The 25,805-nt window shown below is 44.9% G+C and overlaps 1 protein-coding gene across 1 annotated transcript in view; it reads right to left on the bottom strand.

Moving 5' to 3' along the window:
- Window positions 1-9,597: 9,597 nt before the first annotated feature.
- LOC120061334 (FYVE, RhoGEF and PH domain-containing protein 3-like) overlaps window positions 9,598-25,805 on the bottom strand; it is a 128,985-nt gene continuing 112,777 nt past the window's right edge. The window contains exons 7-19 of the mRNA XM_039011081.1: window positions 23,763-23,919; window positions 23,229-23,367; window positions 22,336-22,394; window positions 21,688-21,834; window positions 20,064-20,168; window positions 19,841-19,920; window positions 19,634-19,664; window positions 17,332-17,436; window positions 15,038-15,091; window positions 14,254-14,355; window positions 13,965-14,099; window positions 11,440-11,586; window positions 9,598-10,363 (exon numbers count right to left, since the gene is read on the bottom strand). Coding sequence (XP_038867009.1) covers window positions 10,118-10,363; window positions 11,440-11,586; window positions 13,965-14,099; window positions 14,254-14,355; window positions 15,038-15,091; window positions 17,332-17,436; window positions 19,634-19,664; window positions 19,841-19,920; window positions 20,064-20,168; window positions 21,688-21,834; window positions 22,336-22,394; window positions 23,229-23,367; window positions 23,763-23,919 — 1,507 coding nt within the window. The 3' untranslated portion in view covers window positions 9,598-10,117. The remainder of the gene's footprint in view (window positions 10,364-11,439; window positions 11,587-13,964; window positions 14,100-14,253; window positions 14,356-15,037; window positions 15,092-17,331; window positions 17,437-19,633; window positions 19,665-19,840; window positions 19,921-20,063; window positions 20,169-21,687; window positions 21,835-22,335; window positions 22,395-23,228; window positions 23,368-23,762; window positions 23,920-25,805) is intronic.

Here is a 25,805-nt window from a genome sequence, read left to right as displayed (position 1 = left end):
AAACAGCTTCTATCTCAAGGCCATCAGACTGTTAAACAGCCACCACTAACATTTAGCGGCCGCTGCCAACATACTGACTCAACTCCAGCCACTTTAATAATGGGAATTGATGGAAATTATGTAAAAATGTACCACTAGCCACTTTAAACAATGCCACTTAATATAATGTTTACATACCCTACATTACTCATCTCATATGTATATGTATATACTGTACTCTATATCATCTACTGCATCTTGTCATCTTTATGTAATACATGTATCACTAGCCACTTTAAACTATGCCACTTTATGTTTACATACCCTACATTACTCATCTCATATGTATATACTGTACTCTATACCATCTACTGCATCTTGCCTATGCCGTTCTGTACCATCACTCATTCATATATCTTTATGTACATATTCTTTATCCCTTTACACTTGTGTGTATAAGGTAGTAGTTGTGGAATTGTTAGGTTAGATTACTTGTTGGTTATTACTGCATTGTCGGAACTAGAAGCACAAGCATTTCGCTACACTCGCATTAACATCTGCTAACCATGTGTATGTGACAAATAAAATTTCATTTGATTTCATTTGATTTGATTTGAGATACACGTCTCCCTTTTAGTCTATTGTCTTTGAAGAGGGGATACAGTACTTTGTGTCGTTCTGAGATTTTCTTTTGGGAACTGATCGTTCATGCCTATTTTAAAGCCGGCGAGTCTTTTGCCCAGGCTTTTAACCATTATTTTATCTTTAAAGGATGCACATTTGGCAGCGATTGGGCACTCGTATCCCTGTCATCTCTGTCCAAAACGATGTACGTGTTCGAGTTTCATTTGGTCGACAGTGTCGCCTGGGATCTGCAGTGATTTAACCATGAATTCTTTCACCACTCTCTCTGGGTCTTCACCTTCATCCTCTTTAATTCCGGTAAGCACCAGATTTTCGCACATTGATCTAGTCTGTATATCAAGTAGGGAGTCTCTCAACAACTTGTTCTCTCTTTTAAGTTCATTAACGTCAGCTTCGAAAACATTGACTGTACCCTGTTTCTTTTTTTCCAGTGTCGCTGCTTTCTCATCACTCATTTCAAGGCTCGCCTTCATCTGATGTACATATTTACGGACTAACTCAAGTACGCCTAATTGATCATTTATAGATTTTATCAGTTCGGTTTCCACGCTTACCGAACAGGGTGGTGGAAATATGTCATCCGTGTCAGTCAAAGAGTATCTTATTAAACATTATTTAGAGGTTGGTTCTCCATTCTTTCCGTGTTTACCCTCCACTGTGTTTTTGTTTTCACTGTGTTGGTAATGTTTGTCTATAAAATTCTATAGCATTACAAGTTGTTTTGAGTTATTATCCAGTTTTGATGTTGTTGCCCACGAGTGAGCAGATCACTGTGAAAGTACTATTATTTGGTCAGCTTTAGGGACATACATTTCCAATCCATTGATAATTTAGGAAAGGGCCAACTTTAGCTAGCTAGCTAGACACCGGAGGACAACAACACAACGAGACGCAACAATTCAAGTTTTTTCTGTCACTGAATTTTGGCTTGATATGATGTGATTGGTGTGAGGCCAAATCCAAACTGGCTTCCCTTGACATTTTTTTGGGGTGCGCCAGTACCATTCAAAGTGGAGCTTGCTCAGTTTAACTCAACTGTGATTGTCTATTATTTAATAAATATTATATCAAGGGAGGCCACATGCTCTCCGCATTCAATGCTACAGGTGGCTAAAAAATCATACTCTTTTTGATCAGACAGCATCAGATAAATGGGCTACACATACAGAGACATGCTTTCTCCGGTGAGATTCAGCCTCTTGCGAATTTAAGGAAAATTATGAAACACAGAGAGACGAAAGATAACTTATTTTAAAGTCCAGGCTTCGAATCCTAGCTAGCGTACTCTCTTACTGGTTCGAGCAGCAGCTTTTGCCCGAGTGAGAATCAGCACACACACGCCTCACTAATCTCATGAGAGTTGGCCAGTCTGTTCTCAGGACCTCTCCTCACACCTAGTTTGTTACTGTGTCAGTTTAGTCTGGATCCTCACATCCATACCTTTTGGGGTTTGGGAGTGGAATTTCCTGAGTATATTCTGATATCCATAGAATATATTATTACTTAATTCACATATTGCCCTGAGAACAGAACTACGTTATACTTACACCTGGTATTAAAGGTATAGTATTAATGGGGTGTTAAACAAATTATCTGTTCTGTAAGACATATCTGTGTTTCTGCTTCTGTCTAGACAAGAAGAAGATTGTCCATGCCATACTACTGCGATAAATGCAATGCTGGACTGGCTTCGGCTGATGCCCATTCCACCTGTATGATGTGCCTAGGTTTAGAGCATGCCATTCAGGCTGTGGATTCCCCCATTCAGCTGCATATATTGTGCTACTCTTGGCCCACGCCTATGTGAAGCACAATTAGCTATGATGAAGGAGACAAATGCTAGAGGCTCCGGGAGCAGCCTCAAGTGTGAACAACCCTCCTCAGTGGTGGGCACACCCACCAAGCAGGAGGACAGGGGATCTACTCTGGATGAGTTGGAGGCCCAGGCAGCCTCTGTCTTCCCAGCTCCACTCTCTCAGCCCGACAGGCTCCGTTGAAGACTTAAGACAGGATCCTGATGCTATCTCCATCTTTCCTGGTAATGACCTAGACAAAGATACCTCTGAGGCCGGCTCTGGGTCTGAGAACCATGGCTCAGAGGGGGCTGAGAGTGAAGTGCCCTGTTCATTAACTGATTTGCAGGAGCTCCTCTCTAGGGTTCTGCAAGCTCTGGATATTAACTCAGACCCTAACAGAAGCCCGGGCAGAGTGTACATTCCTCAGTGCCCCAAGTTCTCCAATGAACTGCATCAAACTTGGGCTAAGGTGAACTCAAGGTTCCATGTCTCAAGCCTTGGACATTCATGGCTTCCCCTGAAGAGTTGGGACTGGACCAGTACCCCGTCATGGACCCCATTGTTGCAGCCATGGTCCTCACAGACAAGGAGATCATCGGTAGGTCTCCCTGTTGTCCTCCTGGGCCTTATTGGGCTGCTGAAGACCACTTAAAGGGCACCTTCCTGACCTAGGCCATGGTGGCTCGCCTCATGAATGCGACCACTCTGCTGCAGACATACCTTCATGGTCTGATAGCTCGCCTGTCCACCGATGGTGACCCTGAGCTGACAGATTAAACGACTCAGGTTTCTACACTCCTCTCCCTCTTAAACGTTGAGATGTCATGTGCTATTGGCAAAGCTCTGTCTACGGTCATTGGCCCTAACAGACAAAGATGTCGGCCTTCGTGAAGAAACCCTTTATGGAGTTCCCCACCTCCCCAGGCCAAGTTTTTGGTCCTGGTGTGGACGCCATTTTGGACCAAACGGAAAGCTGTGGAAGGACAGAGAGGGTTTGGTCAACTACAACAGCCGACCCCCTGAAAAGAGAAGCTCTCCAACTGGAGATTGCTTCCTTGCTGGAGAAGAATGCAATCAGACATCTTGAACCATCAGAACAGCACAGTGGGTTCTATGAAGTATATTTCCTAGTCCCCAAGAGGGATGGTGGCTTTCGCCCCATCCTGACCTTGAGGCCTCTCAACCGGTGCTTGAAACCCCTCCCCTTCAAGATGCTATCTCCGTCCCGCATCCTACAGGCTATCAGCCCATGTCAGTGGTTCACCACTGTTGACCTAAAAGATGCCTACTTCCACGTACTGATCCACCCGGCTCACAGGAAGTACCTGCACTTTGCATTCAACGGCATAGCGTACGAGTACCAAGTGTTACCTTTCAGCTTCTCCCTGGCACCAAGACTTTTCACAAAATGGATGATAGTGCTAAATTACCTAGACAATTGGGTTATTTGCGCTCAGTCACGAGAACAGGCAGTAGCAGACACAACATCTCTCAGAGCTAGGCCTCAGGTTGACCATCCCAGGGAAATGTTCCTAACAGCCCTGTACATCTCCATGCCCCCTGGGGCTCATGATGTTGCTGTACGCCTTCAGTGTTCTGTGAGATCCCCTAAACACGTATGTGGAGCAGACTCAGCTCTGATCAGCTGTTTGTGTACTTTGGAGATATAGGGTAAGCCTCTCTCGAAACAACTTTTGTCACATTGGATTGTAGACACTATCCTGCAAGCATATAGCCTAGCTGGCTGCCCAGCCCCATCCTCTGTGGTACCGCACTCCACCAGGGGAGTTGCCACCTCCCGGGCACTGTTTAAGGGAGTCCCCCTCTCTGACAGATGTGTGGCTACCACCTGGGCATCCCCCAGTCCCTTTGCAAGGTTTTATCAGGTGAATGTGGCTGACCCACACAGTGTGAGCTCAGCTGTACTTGGTGCTACCCTTCCCTCCCAACATTAACCTGTGGTTAAGCCGGGTACTGCCTCGAACACCTGTGGTGATGTGTTGCTCCAGGCTGTGCCCTACGGGAACTGACTTACTCTGGTGTTGTCATCCCATTGAGTGACTAGCATGGTCCCTCAAGCAAAATATACCATCTACTGCATCTTGCCTATTCTGCTCTGTCATTGCTCAGCCATATATTTATCTGTATATACTTATTCCATTCCTTTAGATTTGTGTGTATTAGGTAGCTGTTGTGGAGTTAGATTACATGTTAGATATTGCTGCACTGTCGGAACACTCGCAATAACATCTGCTAACCATGTGTATGTGACCAATAAAATTTGATTTGATTTCTATGAGCTCGGGACTATGCTAGTCCAGATGTCGTTTCCCTTGTAGTCTCGAGGAGGTATTTATAGGGGGTGGGTGGACGCAAATCACACTGTGAGTGCATAGGGTAGCATGCTACAACTGCAAGTAAAAAAAAAAAATAATAATTACTGTTAGATTAATATATGACTACTAGCAGTGGGTATTATTGTTAGCAATCTAGCTAATATGTTTTGAGTTTTCTTTTCCTCATGTGGTGAATTAGCACCAAAAAGAATGTACCTATAATATTAGTGCACATAAAGATGTAGGCAAATTCATCTCAATTGAACAACAAAATTAAAAAAAATTAGCCATATTTTAACAGTAAAATATATCAACAATACCCTATTGTCAACCCACAATTAATGGCATATCACTGGATTAGGTTGCACATCAAAATATCTTGAATCATGCATTCCTGCTTGGACATGTTCGATGCAACACCTTATTTATTTACATCTCAGTAGTTTATTAGTAGTCTATTACACAGAATGACTTTATAAGTTGATTACTACTTGTTTCCAGTAAAAAATTGGTGCGACCAAATCATGGTCTGGTGTCACCAACTGAAAACGTTGTTGGGGAAAATGTTAGTCTGGAGCCCTGTCAAGGGGCTGCTGAGTAATGTGTTATTCTGCCAATTTGGCTGTTGGGAAGATAATCAAATATTTTGGTAGGACAAGGCATTGCTTGCTGTTTGGGGTTTTAGGCTGGGTTTCTGTACAGCCCTTTGTGACATCGGCTGATGTAAAAAGGGCTTTCTACATACATTTGATTGATTTGATTGATGTTTGTTTGTGCATATGGAAGACAGTGATTTATGTTTACTATAGGTTAATGAGGCAATACAAATGTGATGTGACTTCCACATTTTAGGGCATTTAGGTTGACTAAAATGTCCCACTGTTATTGTCATTTTGACAATAACTAGACTAAATCATTATTCAATAGACAAAAATGTGACTTAATTCAATTTGAGTCAAAAATACTAAGACTAGACTACATTTTTTTAAAGTGCCAAACTAAACATTGGTTCACACAATCTATCTATATCTGTCCCTCTCTATCACCACACACACGTACGCACACACCCTCTGCTTTCTGACTGAAACCACATTCCCCTCATCTCAGTCTGTGTGGTAGTTCCAGACACCTTCACTTGTCTTCTGGTACGAAAGCAGAAGCGCGTACACAAGATGAGTCCTGGAGACTAACAGTCACATTATCCAAACAGTCACGTACAGTACAGTATTGTACTAGAATGAATAAAGACCATGCAGAAAGCACATGGACAAAACTCACATTATCAGTGATGCCATTTATATCATTCTGCTCAGTGATGTTGTTCATATCATTCTGCTCAGTGATGTCGTTCATATCATTCTGCTCAGTGATGTCGTTCATATCATTCTGCTCAGTGATGTCGTTCATATCATTCTGCTCAGTGATGTCATTCATATCATTCTGCTCAGTGATGTCGTTCATATCATTCTGCTCAGTGATGTCATTCATATCATTCTGCTCAGTGATGTCATTCATATCATTCTGCTCAGTGATGTCGTTCATATCATTCTGCTCAGTGATGTCATTCATATCATTCTGCTCAGTGATGTCATTCATATCATTCTGCTCAGTGATGTCGTTCATATCATTCTGCTCAGTGATGTTGTTCATATCATTCTGCTCAGTGATGTTGTTCATAACATTCTGCTCAGTGATGTTGTTCATATCATTCTGCTCAGTGATGTTGTTCATATCATTCTGCTCAGTGATGTTGTTCATATCATTCTGCTCAGTGATGTCGTTCATATCATTCTGCTCAGTGATGTTGTTCATATCATTCTGCTCAGTGATGTCGTTCATATCATTCTGCTCAGTGATGTTGTTCATAACATTCTGCTCAGTGATGTCATTCATATCATTCTGCTCAGTGATGTTGTTCATATCATTCTGCTTAGTGATGTCATTCATATCATTCTGCTCAGTGATGTCGTTCATATCATTCTGCTCAGTGATGTTGTTCATATCATTCTGCTCAGTGATGTTGTTCATATCATTCTGCTCAGTGATGTCGTTCATATCATTCTGCTCAGTGATGTCGTTCATATCATTCTGCTCAGTGATGTCATTCATAACATTCTGCTCAGTGATGTCATTCATATCATTCTGGTCAGTGATGTCGTTCATGACATTCTGCTCTCTAGTACACTTTCAGGGACACACACACTGAGGCAGAGATAAGCTCAGAGAAATTACTATCTCTCTATCATTCTATCTCTGTGGTTTCAGAACAAAGTTCTTAATCCTTCGGCATCCTAGCCAACTATAAGCTCAAATATATGCTGGCATTTTATATCTGATGAATGTTTGATGTGTGATATCACTGATAGGAGAGACTGTCAATCCAGTCAATGCAGGATCTTACTTCAGTTATCATCCCAGGCCTTGGACAGCCCAAGAGGATTGGGCCATCACTTTACGCTCACGATAAACATCTTAAATCCAGAGACATTAGAAGTCACTTACATCAAGTATGCATTGTTTGCTTGTAAGCATTCAGTACTTCTCTGCATCTATTAGTGTGTGATGGAAATGTTATACATGTGCTTTTCTTTTAACTAATTTCTGTTTTCTATTCATGTGCTGTTCTAATAACCAATTTCTGTGTTCATGCAAGTGACTGATTGAACGAATCTTCACTTATCAGTATCTGCAATTTGGCAGTAGCACCAGACCGTGTTTTGAGAACGATAGATATCTCAGTTTCAAGGTCTCAACTTAGAGAGGAGAAGCCTCGTGAGGTATTGGTCTGTCACATGTTATGAACCAGTACTGGTCGGTCACATGAATGAAATAAAACAGTAATGATGAATGTATTATGCTAAATCATGCAAATATAACTTGTCTGTGTATAGCCATATATAAGACAACTGCTGGGACTGCCCCAGCAGAGCTCCTGACAGACGTTCAATATGGTGCATTACATTTGTTGGAACCTCTCCAGCGCGCTGACAATAAACAATTATTAATTTAAGATTGACTTTGAGTGTCCCTGTGTAAGAATTTCCACAACAATATACCTACTTGCCAAACATTGCATGAGATCCAATATTCATACCGGATTAAACACTGTCATTAAGTTGGGGAATAGAAATAGCAGAAGAAAGAAACCCATTTACAGAGCCAAGGTCTTCAACAACTCAAAGTATGTCTGTGTGGGAGAGAGGAGAATGAATAAAGACAGAATTGAGGGAGAATTTAGGGAGAATTGAGGGAGAATTGTGAACACAAAATGACACTCAAAGGATCATGTTGGACAGTATGACACTGAGTGAGCCATATGTCTCTTTATTGATGATGTGTTGACTACTTATCCATTGTGCACAACCCAGGGTTAAAACACACAATACTGAGTCTGCTCCCTCTACAGTACGACAAAGAGGAGAGGAGAGAGGGGCTGGGGTTTTCAGAGCACGGTATATAAATATGAGTAAGTTTATACATGCACATAGAGATGACTAAACAATCTTCTGGTTCTTTACAAGCTGGTGCCGGGGGGTTGGGGGTAGAGGGGGGCAAGGCAGAACGCACAATCGTACAGTACTTGTATCGTTGCTAAGGTTTCTATCACATGACCAGATGGGGGCGAAGCAGGTAAGCGGTAGAAACAGGAAGTGGTAGTATATTCTCCTGGTCAAGGGGGCAGAGTTTATAGAAAGAGGAGGGAGGGAAAGAGCCCATCCAGGAGACAGGGGGAGGAGTTGGGGGGCTGATAGTGGGGTGAGGGTGGGAGTGTTTGGGGGGAGGGCTGTGAGGAGTTGGGGGATGATAGTGGGGTGAGGGTGGGAGTGTTTGGGGGGAGGGCTGTGAGGAGTTGGGGGATGATAGTGGGGTGAGGGTGGGAGTGTTTGGGGGGAGGGCTGTGAGGAGTTGGGGGATGATAGTGGGGTGAAGGTGGGAGTGTTTGGTGGGGAGGGCTGTGAGGAGTTGGGGGGCTGATAGTGGGGTGAGGGTGGGAGTGTTTGGGGGGAGGGCTGTGAGGAGTTGGGGGATGATAGTGGGGTGAGGGTGGGAGTGTTTGGGGGGAGGGCTGTGAGGAGTTGGGGGGCTGATAGTGGGGTGAGGGTGGGAGTGTTTGAGGGGAGGGCTGTGAGGAGTTGGGGGGCTGATAGTGGGGTGAGGGTGGGAGTGTTTGAGGGGAGGGCTGTGAGGAGTTGGGGGGCTGATAGTGGGGTGAGGGTGGGAGTGTTTGGGGGGAGGGCTGTGAGGAGTTGGGGGGCTGATAGTGGGGTGAGGGTGGGAGTGTTTGAGGGGAGGGCTGTGAGGAGTTGGGCGATGATAGTGGGGTGAGGGTGGGAGTGTTTGGGGGGAGGGCTGTGAGGAGTTGGGGGATGATAGTGGGGCGAGGGTGGGAGTGTTTGGGGGGAGGGCTGTGAGGAGTTGGGGGATGATAGTGGGGCGAGGGTGGGAGTGTTTGGGGGGAGGGCTGTGAGGAGTTGGGGGATGATAGTGGGGTGAGGGTGGGAGTGTTTGGGGGGAGGGCTGTGAGGAGTTGGGGGATGATAGTGGGGTGAAGGTGGGAGTGTTTGGGGGGAGGGCTGTGAGGAGTTGGGGGGCTGATAGTGGGAGCATCAGGTGGCCAGCCACAAGCGTTCGTTCACGTCTCTTAAGTTAAATGGATCTCTTTATACTAATGACACAATATAGCATACATACTGTACAACCACCACTGAGCTGGCACTGTGACCACAGGGGTGGGGAAAGGTGGCGTCTGTGTCTGGGGTTCAATACGCTAACATTCAATAGTGAAATAAAACACAGGAGGAACACACAGACAGGGGTTAATGCTTCACAACACAGTCACACAATGTACAACAAACTTCATTGTTTTATAAAATCATACAGGATTCATCTTAAAAATGCCTTCGGCTATAATACAAAACATATTAAATCAAAGAGTCTTCTGTTCTTCTTGAACTGCAGAGAACACTGAGAGAAATAAAACGTAACCACGCATACAATGGTGTCGGACTGGTGGCACAAGTGTGTATGTGTTGTGTGTGTGTGTGTGCGTGTGTATGTGTGTGTGTGTAAGCGAGAGAGATAGAGAGCCAGGGAAAGAGCGAGTCTGTGTGTGAATGTGTGTGTGTGTATGCGAGAGAGATAGAGAGAGCCAGGGAAAGAGTGAGTCTGTGTGTGAATGTGTGTGTGTCTGGTGGAGGCTAGGGCAGCAGAGGAGAGGATTCTTCCTTCCCTTCAAAGAAAACAAAACAAAATAAAAAGTGCCAAGGTAAAGTGAATTCAAGTAATGTGTGCTCTGTCCACAGGAGAGGGGGCGAGAGGTGGGAAGGAGGGGGAGGGTCCTGTGGCCTAAACGGAGCCTCCCTATTGGCTCTTCCTGTGATCCGTCAGGCTGACAGGCGTGACTGTGGTTGTTTCCCCGCGGGCGGCTCTAGAGAGAAGCTCCACCCACTGGTCCTGGACCTCTGCATCCTGGGCGATGAACAGCAGAGCCTGCTGGGAGTTACTCAGCCGGAACGCGTGTTTGAGCTCTGACTTCTCTGTTGCCGATGGCGCTGCCATGTTCACCTCAAACCCCGGGAGGGGTATGGCCCGTACCCCACGGGAGTCCTGAAGAGTCACAACAAACAGGCCAATCAGAATCAAGAGGAAGTATAACAGTGCAGTGTTTCTCTCATTTAATGCAGGGGGCTAGATTGTATTTCATAAGGCACGTGCATAATCACTCTCCTCTCCCCCTCCTCATTCCCCAGTTTCTATCTAATCATTAAATTCTAACAATCAATAATCCTAATCTTCTGCCAGGGGATGTCAGCTTTCTGCCTGCCTAGGATTGTTGCAGAGATGGGATTCTGGTCTCTAAAATGGAATGGGGAGAGCTGTCTACAGTGACTGGTTTTCAGCCCTGGAGATGCCTGCACACTGCACCTATCCTATAAAGGACACTTGTGAAGCACCTTCAGGAGAGGGGAGAAGTAGGTAAAGGTTTCCCCAAGCAACAGACACAAGGTCAGTTCTTTTTCATCCCTTCATTGGTTCAAATTCCACCTTGCGTACAGACCGTAGGAACATGCTGTACATTACAGGGTGTGAAAAGATTGCTGATAGCTCCTTTACTGAGGAAAAATTTACTTACTATGACTGAGACATGTGGTTGTCCCACCTAGCTATCATAAGATGAATGCACTAAGGAAGTCGCTCTGGATAAGAGTGTCTGCTAAATGACTCAAATGTTAATGTAAGGTAAAGCACACATACAGACAGGTCTATACATGTGACCTGGGCATGGAGAAGGGATGTAGACAAGACAGCGGTACAAAGACACAAATACGCATGCATGCATGCATGCATGCAGGCAGGCAGGCAGGCAGGCAGGCAGGCAGGCAGGCAGGCAGGCAGGCAGGCAGACAGACAGACAGACAGACAGACAGACAGACAGACAGACAGACAGACAGACAGACAGACAGACAGACAGACAGACAGACAGACAGACAGACAGACAGACAGACAGACAGACAGACAGACAGACAGAGAGAGGCCCTCAAGAGAGAGGCCCTCAAGAGAGACCCTCAGGAGAGAGACCCTCAGGAGAGAGACCCACAAGAGAAAGACCCTCAGGACAGAGACCCTCAGGAGAGAGACCCTCAGGACAAAGACCCTCAGGTGTGTGTGAGGTTAACCCTTACCTGTCCGCTGGTCTGCAGGTACAGCACTAGAGGTTCAGTCTTGGTGACGGCCACCCAGGTCTTGGTCCAGTTCTTGCCCTTCTCCTGCACCTGCAGCTGGCCACACTGCAGACAGTTGTCCCCCAATAGAGACGGAGACACCTGCTTCTGGAGGGACAGAAACACACACAGGAGGCAGAGTTAAAGGCACAATCCCAATGTTGATCCACTGCAGTGGGAGCCAGTACTCACATAATATTCAGAGAAATACAGTATATTTTTAACCCATTAACAAACCAATGTTTGGAACGGGAGCTCACTTTCACTATTTGCTCTACTTTTAATTCAAAGTGATGATCAGTGGTGCTGGAGCCCCACTGTTACTGATGTGGTGCTGGAGCCCCACTGTTACTGATGTGGTGCTGGAGCCCCATTGTTACTGATGTGGTGCTGGAGCCCCACTGTTACTGATGTGGTGCTGGAGGCCCACTGTTACTGATGTGGTGCTGGAGGCCCACTGTTACTGATGTGGTGCTGGAGCCCCACTGTTACTGATGTGGTGCTGGAGGCCCACTGTTACTGATGTGGTGCTGGAGGCCCACTGTTACTGATGTGGTGCTGGAGGCCCACTGTTACTGATGTGGTGCTGGAGGCCCACTGTTACTGATGTGGTGCTGGAGCCCCACTGTTACTGATGTGGTGCTGGAGCCCCACTGTTACTGATGTGGTGCTGGAGGCCCACTGTTACTGATGTGGTGCTGGAGCCCCACTGTTACTGATGTGGTGCTGGAGCCCCACTGTTACTGATGTGGTGCTGGAGCCCCACTGTTACTGATGTGGTGCCCCACTGTTACTGATGTGGTGCTGGAGCCCCACTGTTACTGATGTGGTGCTGGAGCCCCACTGTTACTGATGTGGTGCTGGAGGCCCACTGTTACTGATGTGGTGCTGGAGGCCCACTGTTACTGATGTGGTGCCCCACTGTGACTGATGTGGTGCTGGAGGCCCACTGTTACTGATGTGGTGCTGGAGGCCCACTGTTACTGATGTGGTGCTGGAGGCCCACTGTTACTGATGTGGTGCTGGAGCCCCACTGTTACTGATGTGGTGCTGGAGCCCCACTGTTACTGATGTGGTGCTGGAGCCCCACTGTTACTGATGTGGTGCTGGAGGCCCACTGTTACTGATGTGATGCTGGAGCTCCACTGTTACTGATGTGGTGCTGGAGCCCCACTGTTACTGATGTGGTGCTGGAGCCCCACTGTTACTGATGTGGTGCTGGAGCCCCACTGTTACTGATGTGGTGCTGGAGCCCCACTGTTACTGATGTGGTGCTGGAGGCCCACTGTTACTGATGTGATGCTGGAGCTCCACTGTTACTGATGCGTTGCTGGAGCCCCACTGTTACTGATGCGGTGCTGGAGCCCCACTGTTACTGATGCGTTGCTGGAGCCCCACTGTTACTGATGCGGTGCTGGAGCCCCACTGTTACTGATGTGGTGCTGGAGGCCCACTGTTACTGATGTGGTGCTGGAGACCCATTGTTACTGATGTGGTGCTGTAGCCCCACTGTTACTGATGTGGTGCTGGAAACCCACTGTTACTGATGTGGTGCTGGAGCCCCACTGTTATTGATGTGGTGCTGGAGCCCCACTGTTACTGATGTGGTGCTGGCTCCCCATTGTTACTGATGTGGTGCTGGAGCCCCACTGTTACTGATGTGGTGCTGGAGAACCACTGTTACTGATGTGGTGCTGGAGCCCCACTGTTACTGATGTGGTGCTGGAGCCCCACTGTTACTGATGTGGTGCTGGAGGCCCACTGTTACTGATGTGGTGCTGGAGGCCCACTGTTACTGATGTGGTGCTGGAGCCCCACTGTTACTGATGTGGTGCTGGAGCCCCACTGTTACTGATGTGGTGCTGGAGCCCCACTGTTACTGATGTGGTGCTGGAGCCCCACTGTTACTGATGTGGTGCTGGAGCCCCACTGTTACTGATGTGGTGCTGGAGGCCCACTGTTACTGATGTGGTGCTGGAGGCCCACTGTTACTGATGTGGTGCTGGAGCCCCACTGTTACTGCCCCACTGCACAGGCCCTCTATTGAACACTAATTCATATTGACTCCTGGTAAACACTGAGAGATTAATCCTATTGAGCCCTGCAGACTATGGACTGTGTGTACCACTTTTTGTCTCTATAGTGCGTGTGTGTGTGAGATTGAAAGAGGTGCACCATGCTCTGTGGGGCTGTCTGGGCAGGGCTCTGTCCTCTCTGCCATGCTGGGGTGACTAACGGGATTGTTCTGCTCTCTCCAGAGGCTGGCACTGAAACAATATGCCCGCTGCCAACCTCTATAAGCCAACCCCCCCCCCCACCACATCTCCCTTTTGTCCATGTTAGCTTCTCAGCAACACTGTGCCATATACAATAAGTATGATGTGTGATTGTCTTATGATACTTGTGAGGGGAAGCTTCATTTAGATGAAGTTATATTCTACTATTTTCTATTGTATTCTATAAGCTGAGAGTCAGACGGTCCTCACCTCGGCTGTAGCTTTCCTCTTCAGCTCTCCTGGGGCCCCTGCAAGCCCTTCAGGGACTTGGCTCGTCACAAAGCATTCAGGACACAGTCGACACGTCTTGTTCTCCAACATCTTAGAGCATTTACCACAGATGGCCTGCAGAGGGAGGGAAAGAGAGAATGAGGAATGGAGGGAGAGAAAGATATTTAGACAACTGAAAATCAATCATACAAGACATCCACTGGCGAAAATGCAGCATACTGGCACTAACTGCATCCGCCCCCACCCTCCTCTTTCTCTCTGTGCTCACCGCTCCACATGCTTTGCAGTGGTGTTTGCGCTTGGTGAAGTTGAAGCTTTCGTTGCAGCCTTTACATGTCTGCTTCTCCTTCTCCTTCTTCTTGGAACTTTTCTGGAAAACAGAGAAATAAACAACGTATCAAAATCTGTCCAATCACAAGGTCATCTTATCTCAATGCATCTTCGTATTGCCTAAGTAATCCTGAAAAAGTTGGGTGAAGGGGACTATTTCCTTTCTATCTTGCCATTTCCTCACTCCATTTTCTCGCTATGTTATCTCCCCTATTCTTTCTCTCCTCTATGACAGAAAAATGGGAATCAAAGTCGCTCCCGTTTCTCTTTCAGCCGCCAGCCCTTTACCACAGATGCATTGTGGGAGGGAATGTGAAATTTACCCCCTGATCGTGTCTCATCTTTCCACAGACACCTCTCACTGCTACTAGAGAGTGAGATAGTGATGCTATTGAGAAGACTGCCTACTATTTCACCTATCTGCAGACTACTGTGTGGATTATAGAGCCACTGCCATTGTAATACCAGACTGACAAACATTCAGGCTTTAGAATAGGAGAGATCAATGTACTTCTTGTTATGAACTCAGACAGACATTCATGGTACAATGTGTTCACATTCTATTGCCCATTGTATGGTTTCTAGTATTATGTTGGGCGATGTCATTGACGCTGTAGCAAAGAGAGATCAATGGTCTTGAAATCTAAAGCTGAGTCCATAACATCACACAAAAGGTAATAGAGCCGGAGGAAATGTATTGTAATATGACTTTTGACACCTACCCTTTCATGCAGTCTTTCACTGTCTGAGTCCATGGATGTGGTGCTCCAGGGACCCTGAGGAGAGCAGAACATGAATACAGGATCAGAGTGACATATTTAACCCTGGGATAGATGTATGAGTTACATTGAAAGTACACCCCTTGTTATTACACGGATAGCACTTCATGTCAGGTGACAACAAATCACAAACAAAGCATTCTCCCACATTGCCAGAGAATGGAAACAACACACTGAATATCCCCTAAAGCTGCAGTGTGTGTTTGCTCCCACTAGATGGCAGCCACGCCTGAGAGAAAGACAGTAGTCTGTTATGTGTTTCTAGTTTGGCCTGTGTCCAGGTTCAGAGTGGGTCAGTCATACAGATAAATAGAGGAATCTCCCATCTTAATATGGGCAGCGCCATTGAGGACTTTCACAATTTTGAAATAGTTAACTAGTGGGACTTCCTATAGGTTAAGAATCACATCATTCCATCGACGTCACCAGGAGGGATTAGCCAATTAATTATACTCACGAGGAAATATTCCACAACTGCAGTTGGCAGTATATCGCCTACCTTGGCTTTATATCTGTTCAAACAACACACTGACAGTGTGCACCCTTTCAGTTTGTTTGCCAACTCAAAAAAGTTTAATATATACAGTACCAGTCAAAAGTTTGGACACACCTACATTCCAAGGTTTTTATTTATTTTTACTATCTTCTACATTGTAGAATAATAGTGAAGACATCAAAACTATGAAATAACACATATGGAATCATGTAGTAACCAATTTTCCTTTAAACAAATTAAAATATATTTTATAGTTGAGATTCTTCAAAGTAGCCACCCTTTGCACACTCTTGGCATTCTCTCAACCAGCTTCAGGAGGTAGTCATCTGGAATGCATTTCAATTAACAGGTGTGCCTTGTTTAAAAGTTAATTTGTGGAATTTCTTTCCTTCCTAATGCATTTGGGCCAATCAGTTGTGTTGTTACAAGGTAGGGGTGGTATACAGAAGATAGCCCTATTTGTTAAAAGACCAATTCCATATTATGGCAAGAACAGCTAAATAAGCAAAGATAAATGACAGACCATCATTACTTGAAGACATGGTCAGTCAATACGGAAAATGTCAAGAACTTTGAAAGTTCCTTCAAGTGCAGTCGCAAAAACCATCAGGCACCATGATGAAACTGGCTCTTATGAGGACCGCCTCAGGAAAGGAAGACCCAGAGGATAAGTTAATTAGTTACCAGCCTCAGAAATTGCAGCCCAAATAAATGCTTCACAGAGTTCAAGTAACAGAGACATCTCAACATCAACTGTTGAGAGGAATCAGAGGAATCAGGCCTTCATGGTCGAATTGCTTTAAAGAAACCACTACACCAATAAGAAGAGACTTGCTTGGGCCAAGAAACACGAGCAATGGACATTAAATTGGTGGAAATCTGTCCCTTGGTCTGATGTGTCCAAATTTGAGATTTTTGGATGTCTTTGTGAGACGCAGAATAGGTGAACGGATGATCTCCGCATGTGTGGTTCCCACCGTGAAGCATGAAGGAAGAGGTGTGATGGTGCTTTGCTGGTGACACTGTCAGTGATTTATTTATAATTCAATGCACACTTAACCAGCATGGCTACCACAGCATTCTGCAGCGATACACCATCCCATCTGGTTTGTGCTGAGTGGAACTATCATTTGTTTTTCAACAGGACAATGACCCAACACACCTCCAGGCTGTGTAAGGGCTATTTGACCAAGAAGAAGAGTGATGGAGTGCTGCATCAGATGACCTGGCCTCCACAATCACCAAACCTCAACCCAACTGAGATGGTTTGGGATGAGCTGGACCGCAGAGCGAAGGAAAAGCAGCCAACAAGTGCTCAGCATATGTGGGAACTCTTTCAAGACTGTTGGAAAAGCATTCCTCATGAAGCTGGTTGAGAGAATGCCAAGAGTGTGCAAAGCTGTCATCAAGGCAAAGGGTGGCTACTTTGAAGAATCTGAAACATAAAATATATTTAGATTTGTTTAACCCTTTTTTGGTTTCTACATGATTCCAAATGTGTTATTTCATAGTTTTGATGTCTTCACTATTATTCTACAATGTAGAAAATAGTAAAAATGAAGACAAACCCTTGAATGAGTAGGTGTGTCCAAACTTTTGACTGGTACTGTACACACACTATATATATTAATATATATACACTCTCTGACCAAGCTGTAGTGCTCTCATATGAATATATATACACTCATAGTGCAGGTTGACTCATGGCTAGACAGACAGGCAGACAGGCAGGCAGACTGACCGGTGAGTCTGGCAGGTGGTCTTCCTCTCTGGAGAAGGAGCTGTTGAAGGCTTTGTTAAAGGTCTCACTGTTCTGCTTGTGTCTCTCTATGGTGGCCAGGATCACCTGGGAGTGGAAGGGACGGGGGAGAGGGAAATAGGAGAACAGAGAGGGATAGAACGCTTTATAAAGGCCTGTAGTTACATACGGCCATCATATTCTTCACCGGTTTAAAATAAAAGTCAAGAGGCAGTGACAGAGAGAAAGTAAAGCAACAGATTTTTACAACAGTAACATTCCTACGGCAATCTACAGCCTCAAGGAGACAGAGAGAAAGAGAGAGAGACCTAAACATCAGCGCCACAGGTAACTTCCACAAAGCTTTGAACGAGCTGAGAAACAAGGCAAGAAGGGCCTTCTGTGCCATCAAAAGGAACATACAATTTGACATAACAATTAGGATCTGGCTAAAAATACTTGAATCAGTTACAGAACCCATTGCCCTTTATGGTTGTGAGGTCTGGGTTCCGCTCACCAACCAAGAATTCACAAAAATGGGACAAACACCAAATTGAGACTCTGCATGCAGAATTCTGCAAAAAGATCCTTCGTGTACAACGTAAAACTCCAAATAATGCATGCAGAGCAGAATTAGGCCGATACCCACTAATTATCAAAATCCAGAAAAGAGACGTTAAATTCTACAACCACCTAAAAGGAAGCAATTCCCAAACCTTCCATAACAAAGCCATCACCTAAAGAGAGATGAACCTGGAGAAGAGTCCCCTAAGCAAGCTGGTCCTGGGGCTTTGTTCACAAACACAAACAGAGCCCACAGAGCCCCAGGACAGCAACACAATTAGACCAAACCAAATCATGAGAAAACAAAAATATAATTACTTGACACATTGGAAAGAATTAACAAAAAACAGAGCAAACTAGAATGCTATTTGGCCCTAAACAGAGAGTACACAGTGGCATAATACCTGACCACTGTGACTGACCCAAAATTAAGGAAAGATTTGACTATGTACAGACTCAGTGAGGTTAGCCTTGCTATTGAGAAAGGCAGCCGATGGCAGACTTGGCTTTCAAGAGAAGACAGGCTATGTGCACACTGCCCACAAAATGAAGTGGAAACTGAGCTGCACTTCCTAACCTCCTGCCAAATGTACCACCATATTAGAGACACATATTTCCCTCAGATTACACAGATCCACAAAGAACTCCCATATCTACTGGGTGAAATATCACAGCAGCAATATTTGTGACCTTTTGCCACAAGAAAAGGGCAACCAGTGAAGAACAAACAACATTGTAAATACAACCCATATTTATGTTTATTTATTTTTCCTTTTGTACTTTAACTATTTGCACAATGTTACAACACTGTATATAGACATAATATGACACTTGAAATGTCGTAATTCTTTTGGAACTTCTGTGAGTGTAATTTACTGTTAATTTTTATTGTTTATTTCTCTACTGTTTATTATCTACTTCACTTGCTTTGGCAATGTTAACATATGTTTCCCATGCCAATAAAGCCCTTAAATTTAGAGAGAGAGAGAGAGAGAGAGAGAGAGAGAGAGAGAGAGAGAGAGAGAGAGAGAGAGAGAGAGAGAGAGAGAGAGAGAGAGAGAGAGAGAGAGAGAGAGAGAGAGAGAGAGAGAGAGAGAGAGAAAGAGAGGGCCTCTGCCTGTTTGAGTAGGAGAGAGGAGAACAAAGAGAGAGACTGTGCCTGGCTGTAGACTGGACTGACCCTGCTATACACTGATGACATCATCCATGACATCAGAGGGCCAAATGCATCACAAACCTCTGATCCAGCCCAGTGGTCTGCGTCAGAGACCGCACTATCTACTGCACTAAGACAGAGAGAGTGTGTGTGTGTGTGCACGTGTGCACGTGTGCAAATAATGAGCTCTGTATTCATATGCAAATAAACTAGACAGTGTATGTACGTGTGTGCAATCTTTGTTCCCCCCTCTTCAAAGTCTCTTGTGACACCACACATTCCCCGTGTCCTTCAGATCGCTGAATGGCCCTTCCAGTCCTTTCCACATACCCAGCCCCCCTGCCTGACACACACTCCTCCCCTCCAGTCTATTAGCCTTTTTAATCAGCTTTAGTCAGCTTTAATGGGCTAAATGAGCTATAATGAGAGGAAAACAATTCCCCAACTCACAGAATGGCAGTGTGGAGGAAAGACTCCCTAATACTAAATACTGTTCATAATACACTGAAACTGTGGGGGGACAAATCCTTCTGCAAACCCTCTCATTCCATGTTAGTGTGTTTCTGTCGAGATGGTATTCCTTACCTGTATCCAGTCTTCCTTTTCCTCTGCCGTGCTGAAAAGCAGAGGGAAGGTTTCAACAACAGTATTAACTGCAACACTTAACACCAATATTAAGGCTCTCTAGCTATAAATACTACTATGTATTCTAGCTGTGCCTGAAATGTTGTGGCCCATTACAAAAGGCACAGTTCTTACAGTTCTCCCATGTAACCGCTCCATAGTTCTTACCTGGCCTGCAGCTCTAGTGAGCGCTGCTTGCCGATGATGGCAAAAGTGAGAGGGAGGTTCTGCTTCACATTCTCCTGAACCTGAAGACACAGAGGAGAACAGTGTCACTTTACCTCTAACCTAACGTAGCAGGCGTAAAAATACGCCTGAGCGGAGTTTCCACATCCGCTTTTCAGCAGAAAAGGAAGCTAGGTTGAATTTGTTGTAGCCTTGCTTCCATTACCTCCTTCCTGATCTCCATCCCAGCGATGTCGATCCTCTCTCTCACACTGAACTTCTGACCCATCAACCTCAGCTTGGGAACGCAGTACAGCACCATGTTATTAAACTGCAGCACAGAGACAGAGAGCGAGAGAGAGGGAGAAACAGATAAGTATAATAAACACATGAACACACACACACACACACTTCGATATGTGAATAGTTTCAGGAAACTAGGCGTGTGTCGCACGTCACTACTTCACAGGAGCGGAATTTGAACGTAAACATAAATTATTTTATCAAAATGCGTTTTTTGGTGGGAATGCCTTCTGGAACATGTGAACTTTCATGTGCCTGAATAACAAACGTGTACCCCATCCATAAATACGAATAAAATTGTTAAAATACGAGCTTAGTTAGTTTTGCCACAGAAAAAGACGGGAACCTTCCAACTAGCCATGATTGGCTGAGATAATCGATGGGCTGGACATGTCGGGAGATGAGTTTGGATTGGTCTGCCATGTAGCATGCATCTGTCGATAACGTGATCTGTTCAATATGTGTTGACAGTCCTTTCTACCACACCGTTTTTGAAAGATATAATGTTAGCCTTCAAGAACTACTAAAGTTTTGCTACTTTTCTCAACAACATTGATGCCCTGAATTTAGCAGGCACTATCGACAGATCAGTTAGAAAAAAATGATGCCACGGTCGGTGTGAACCAGTCAGGGTGAACTGGAGTGACTTGACACAACGCTGCCCAAACAAGATGTAGCTACAAACAAAACTTAAATGTTTCCAGTGCCGTGAAGTTTTAATCCATGTATCCGGGTAAGAGTCTAAATATATTTTCAGATATACGTTTCTAATTTTGTCAGAAAGTCATTTTTAGTTAAAGCATACTGTTAGTTAGCTAGCAAACGTTAGCTTTTGTGTAGTAATATTATTCGAATCAGAAACCATTTGCATTGCTAGTTATAGCCTAATATTAGCTAGCTAACATTTAACCTAGTTTGTTAGCTTTAGCTACCTGCAGATTGATACTACAGCTATTATGACAATGTTTGTATTGGTAGTACTGTGAGTTAGGATTATGCCAGTTATGCCAGTTCATTGTTTAGCTAGCTAGCTACCTAGCTTCACATATTTATAACAGATTTTTATCTGGACACTTTCTGTTTTTGATATTGCTACTATGGAAGTAACCACTTCACTGTACCATTTACACCTTCTGTATCCTTTTGCATGTGACAAATAAAGTTTTATTTGATATAGAGTGTGTTTACCACATGGCCTCACATGTGAATCCTTAAAGAGATGGGTGGGGCTAAGGCTTAAGAGGGTGTGAACGATGCTGAATGGGTGTAGACAAAGAAGAGCTCTCCAGTAGGTGTACCAAAATATTCAAGTGCCATTTTCTCAAAAGTGGTGTTACAAGTTTATCTACTTTCAAAGCAGAATTACTGCATTGTTCCTCAACTGCAGTATATGATATACCATTTTCTAGCTATGAGTCTCTACTTTTATCCAATGTAAAAAACACAATTTCAAATGTTGCTACATAAGACCGAATCGAGGAGGTCGGTCACATATAGTAATCCCATTCCTATACATGTTCTTCATTCCAGGTCCTCCTGCCACTCACCAGATAGAGGTATCGGTCCTGGGCCGTCCCATTCTTGGCAGACATCTTCTTGATGTGTCCCTCCTTGATGAGTTCGTTGGCTGGGTTCACAATGTCCTCCTCTCCCCCCAGTCTCTCATAGACCTCCAGCAGTTTGTTCATCTTCTCCTGAGGAACACCATAGATGAGAAACACACAGAGAGCAGATAAAACGATGCATGAATATAAGTCAGGGGAGCCTTAAACACAGGAAGCTATTGAACCAAAATGGTTGAGGCCGCATTAGACGCGCTAGAGGACAAGCCACACCAGGGGGCAGAAGTGGGACTGTGTGTGTGTGTGTGTGTCAGAGACAGCTGTTACTCTTCTGCATACTGTAAAACTAGTGGAGGGAAACAGCAGCTTCCTGTCTGTACTAAACCAACCAGGGCTCTCACAACCTCCCTTCTTCCCTCCATACCTCCCTAATTTTCTCCCTCCCTTGCTACCTCTCTCTTCTTCCTTCCTTCCTTCCTTTCCTCATACACTGTTGTGAGCTACAGCACCATCACCTTAAAAACCATAAAAAGTAAGACGCATGTCAGAGAGAGATGGAGAGACAGGGTGTTTCAAAGTGATGGAGAGGGAGGGAACAGAGAGGACTCCAAACAGAAGAAAGTAGAATTGTACCATTTTCCTGATGGCAGCATTGGAGTGGTTGGCTGCTGTGGATATGAGCTCCAATGCCTCTGTAAAACACACACAGACAGACTGTTAGACCTGTCTGCAGAACCTATACATAACTATGCATCAGACCTACATTTGGCAAAACACTCAACTGAATACTCTGTTAGAAATCGGCTAGTGTCCAACCTTCCACTGCAGCCAGCCTGTGCATCATCAGACTAGGGGCCTATTGTAAATTACCATACATCAAACACACACAATGAACACCTCAAACAGTGTGTGTTTGTGTTACACAGACAGGGAGATAGTGTTCGGCCTCACATACCATTCATGTACATTACCCAACATCAAAGACACACACATTCTCCATTAAATGCACGCACGCGCGCACACACACACGCACACACACACACACACACACACACACACACACACACACACACACACACACACACACACACACACACACACACACACACACACACACACACACACACACACACACACACACACACACACACACTGCAGTAAAGTGACTCTAAGCCAGAGGAGCAGAGCACTAATGTGGGAGTGCACCTGCAGCAGCCATCTTAATCACAAACTACATAAACAGAGCTGACTTTCCCCTCTACATGACCAGGCTTAGGAGAGCAGGGCCTCACAGAGACAGACTACTGACCCACAACACTGGGTTATGTAGGCTTTACTTAGACACTACTTCAAACAAGGACAATGTACAGTACAAGGTTATAGTAAGGTCACAAGACATGGAGCTTGTAATGGGCCCTAGTTGAGGAAGGTTAGTGAGGGACAGACAGATAAACCTAGACAGACAAACAGAAAAACAGAAGGACAGACGGACACAGACAGACAGGCAGACAGACACACAGACGTACTCTCTGTGTCTTTCCTGTCCAGTGCATCGTCAGGCAGTTTCTTCAGATAGTCCTTGAGCAGGAGTTCATAGCGAGGGATCCTCTGAACAGGCTCCAACATGTGGTGCTGGAGAGTCAGGTTCCCACACACATCCTGCTTCTGTACAGATAGTACACACACAGTACTGTTAATAGGCCTACTGTACTGTAGGTACACAACACACAGTGCAGCGATAACAAAGGCAAACTTTACCATACATACACAGGACGGGAGGACGGGCTGGTGGTGATGGCTGGAGCGGAATCAGTGGAATGGTATCAAATACATCAAACATGGTTTCCATGTGTCTAATGCCATTCCATTCGCTCCGTTCCAGCCATTATTATGAGCCGTCCTCCCCTCAGCAGCCTCCACTGATGTATGCACGCACACGTGCACACACACACACACACACACACACACACACACACACACACACACACACACACACACACACACACACACACACACACACACACACACACACACACACACACACACACACACACACTTACTTGTATATTCTGGACCACACTCTTGAACTGTGATGAGCGTTGGCTCCAGGTGTTGACCAGGTCCATAGCACGGTCAAAGTTCTTCACGTACTCTCCGTACATCTTCATAAAGGGAGCCAGCTTCTGGAGGATATCTCCTATACGCGGGTTTGAGTCCCTAACACACAGAAAACACACACACGGCTTAAAACTAAGTCAACGCTCAAAACTGTCATGGTAGATTTTCATGTGTGTATGTACTCTGAACACATATGTTGCAATGTACTTATAGTATACCTAAAGTACACATTTCATTGAACGTAAAATGTAGAATATGGAATTCAGGAAATAGTAAGCTACAGTACATGTACTGTATAAAGTATGGCATCCACTCACTGCTGTAGAGAAAACTCACTGCACAATGTAGAGAAAAACAGGCCAATTCAAGATGGTGCAATGAAATTAATGTAAACACCTTATTTTCTTTGCTCTATGTCATTATAAATAACATATAATTAATCATTCAATTGTTCTCTACAATGTTATAACCTTAATATACACTATATATACAAAAGTATGTGGACACCCCTTCAAATTAGTGGATACAGCTATTTCAGCCACACCCATTGCTGACAGTTGTATAAAATCGAGCACACAGCCATGCAATCTCCATAGACAAACATTGGCAGTAGCATTGACCTTACTGAAGAGCTCAGTGACTTTCAAAGTGGCACTGTTATAGGATGCCACCTTTCCAACAAGTCAGTTCCTCCAATTTCTGCCCTGCTAGAGCCGCTCCGGTCAACTGTAAGTGTTGTTACCGTGAAGTGGAAACGTCTAGGAGCAACAAAAGCTCAGGAGGTAGGGAACCGAAACCATGGTACAGGGTGTTGTCACGCTCTGATCTGTTTCACCTGTTCCTGGGGTTGTCTCCACCCCCTCCAGGTGTCGCTTATTTTCCCCAGTGTATTTATCCCTGTGTTTCCTGTGTCTTTGTGCCAGTTCGTCTAGTATGTTTAGTCAAGTCAACCAGCATGTTTTTCCCGTACGCCTTTTCTTTTCTCTTTTTATAGTCCTTCTCTGTCCTGACCCCTGCCTGACTCTGGACTACTTTCCTGCCTGCCTGATCATCCTGCCTGCCCTGACCTTGATTCTGCCTGCCCTTCAGTACCGTTTGGACTCTGATCTGGTTTGGACCTTTTTGCCTGTCCACGACAATTCTCTTGCCTACCCCTTTGGGTTAATAAACATTGTAAGACTCCAACCATCTGCCTCCCGGGTCTGCATCTGGGTCTCGCCTTGTGCCTTGATAGGTGTATGAGTTTACATATAAAACGACGCAAGGTTTATGACTTCGTGCTTTTCAGCTAAAATTATTGTCCAGAATTCTTGCCACCAACAAAATTTTGAATATTTGGGGCATACAGTTATCGCAGCTCTGCAGATTTTGTTGTGAGGATACAGAATCAATTGTTTTGGTATTGCCCTCAGGTAGCCTGTTTCTGGTCTCAGGTTCAGGAAAGGCTGAAAAAGCAAAACATAAATCTAAAATTGACACTAGAAATAGCATTGCTGGGAGATCTGGAGAGACCTGGTCAGTCAATTACTAATACTATTAGTACAAGTATGTATCTTCAACTCGCAATCTGTGGATTCCATTCGATTAGATAGGAATTAAATCTATTTTAAACATCACAGCATAGTTGAAAGAAACTGTATATGGTGCGTAGAAATCCGAAAAGGGTGGCAAGCAGAGATAGGTGGGATGGGCTGAGGGTTGGGATGTGGAATTGGAGACAAGTGGGAGTGGAGTTGCTGGGCGGGGGATAGAATGACGGGAAAGATACACGCAAAAAAATTAGGTCAAAATAAAACAAAACAAGTAATCAAAAAGGACGACGAAGGCCCTTTTCATATAATTAATTAAAATGCCTTTATTTGCATGGCATGTTCAATGGTAACAAAGATTTAAAACTATGACAAATTTCAGCTGCATGGCCTTCGTAAGCAGCGCTTCCCTTCCTTTTTTCTGAAACAAAAAGTACATTTGAATGACACTGAGGG

This window comes from Salvelinus namaycush, chromosome 16 (assembly GCF_016432855.1).
Source record: "Salvelinus namaycush isolate Seneca chromosome 16, SaNama_1.0, whole genome shotgun sequence".
NCBI lineage: Eukaryota > Metazoa > Chordata > Actinopteri > Salmoniformes > Salmonidae > Salvelinus > Salvelinus namaycush.
Note: the sequence above shows the minus strand (reverse complement) of the source record. Positions and strands in the feature narration are given on the sequence as shown.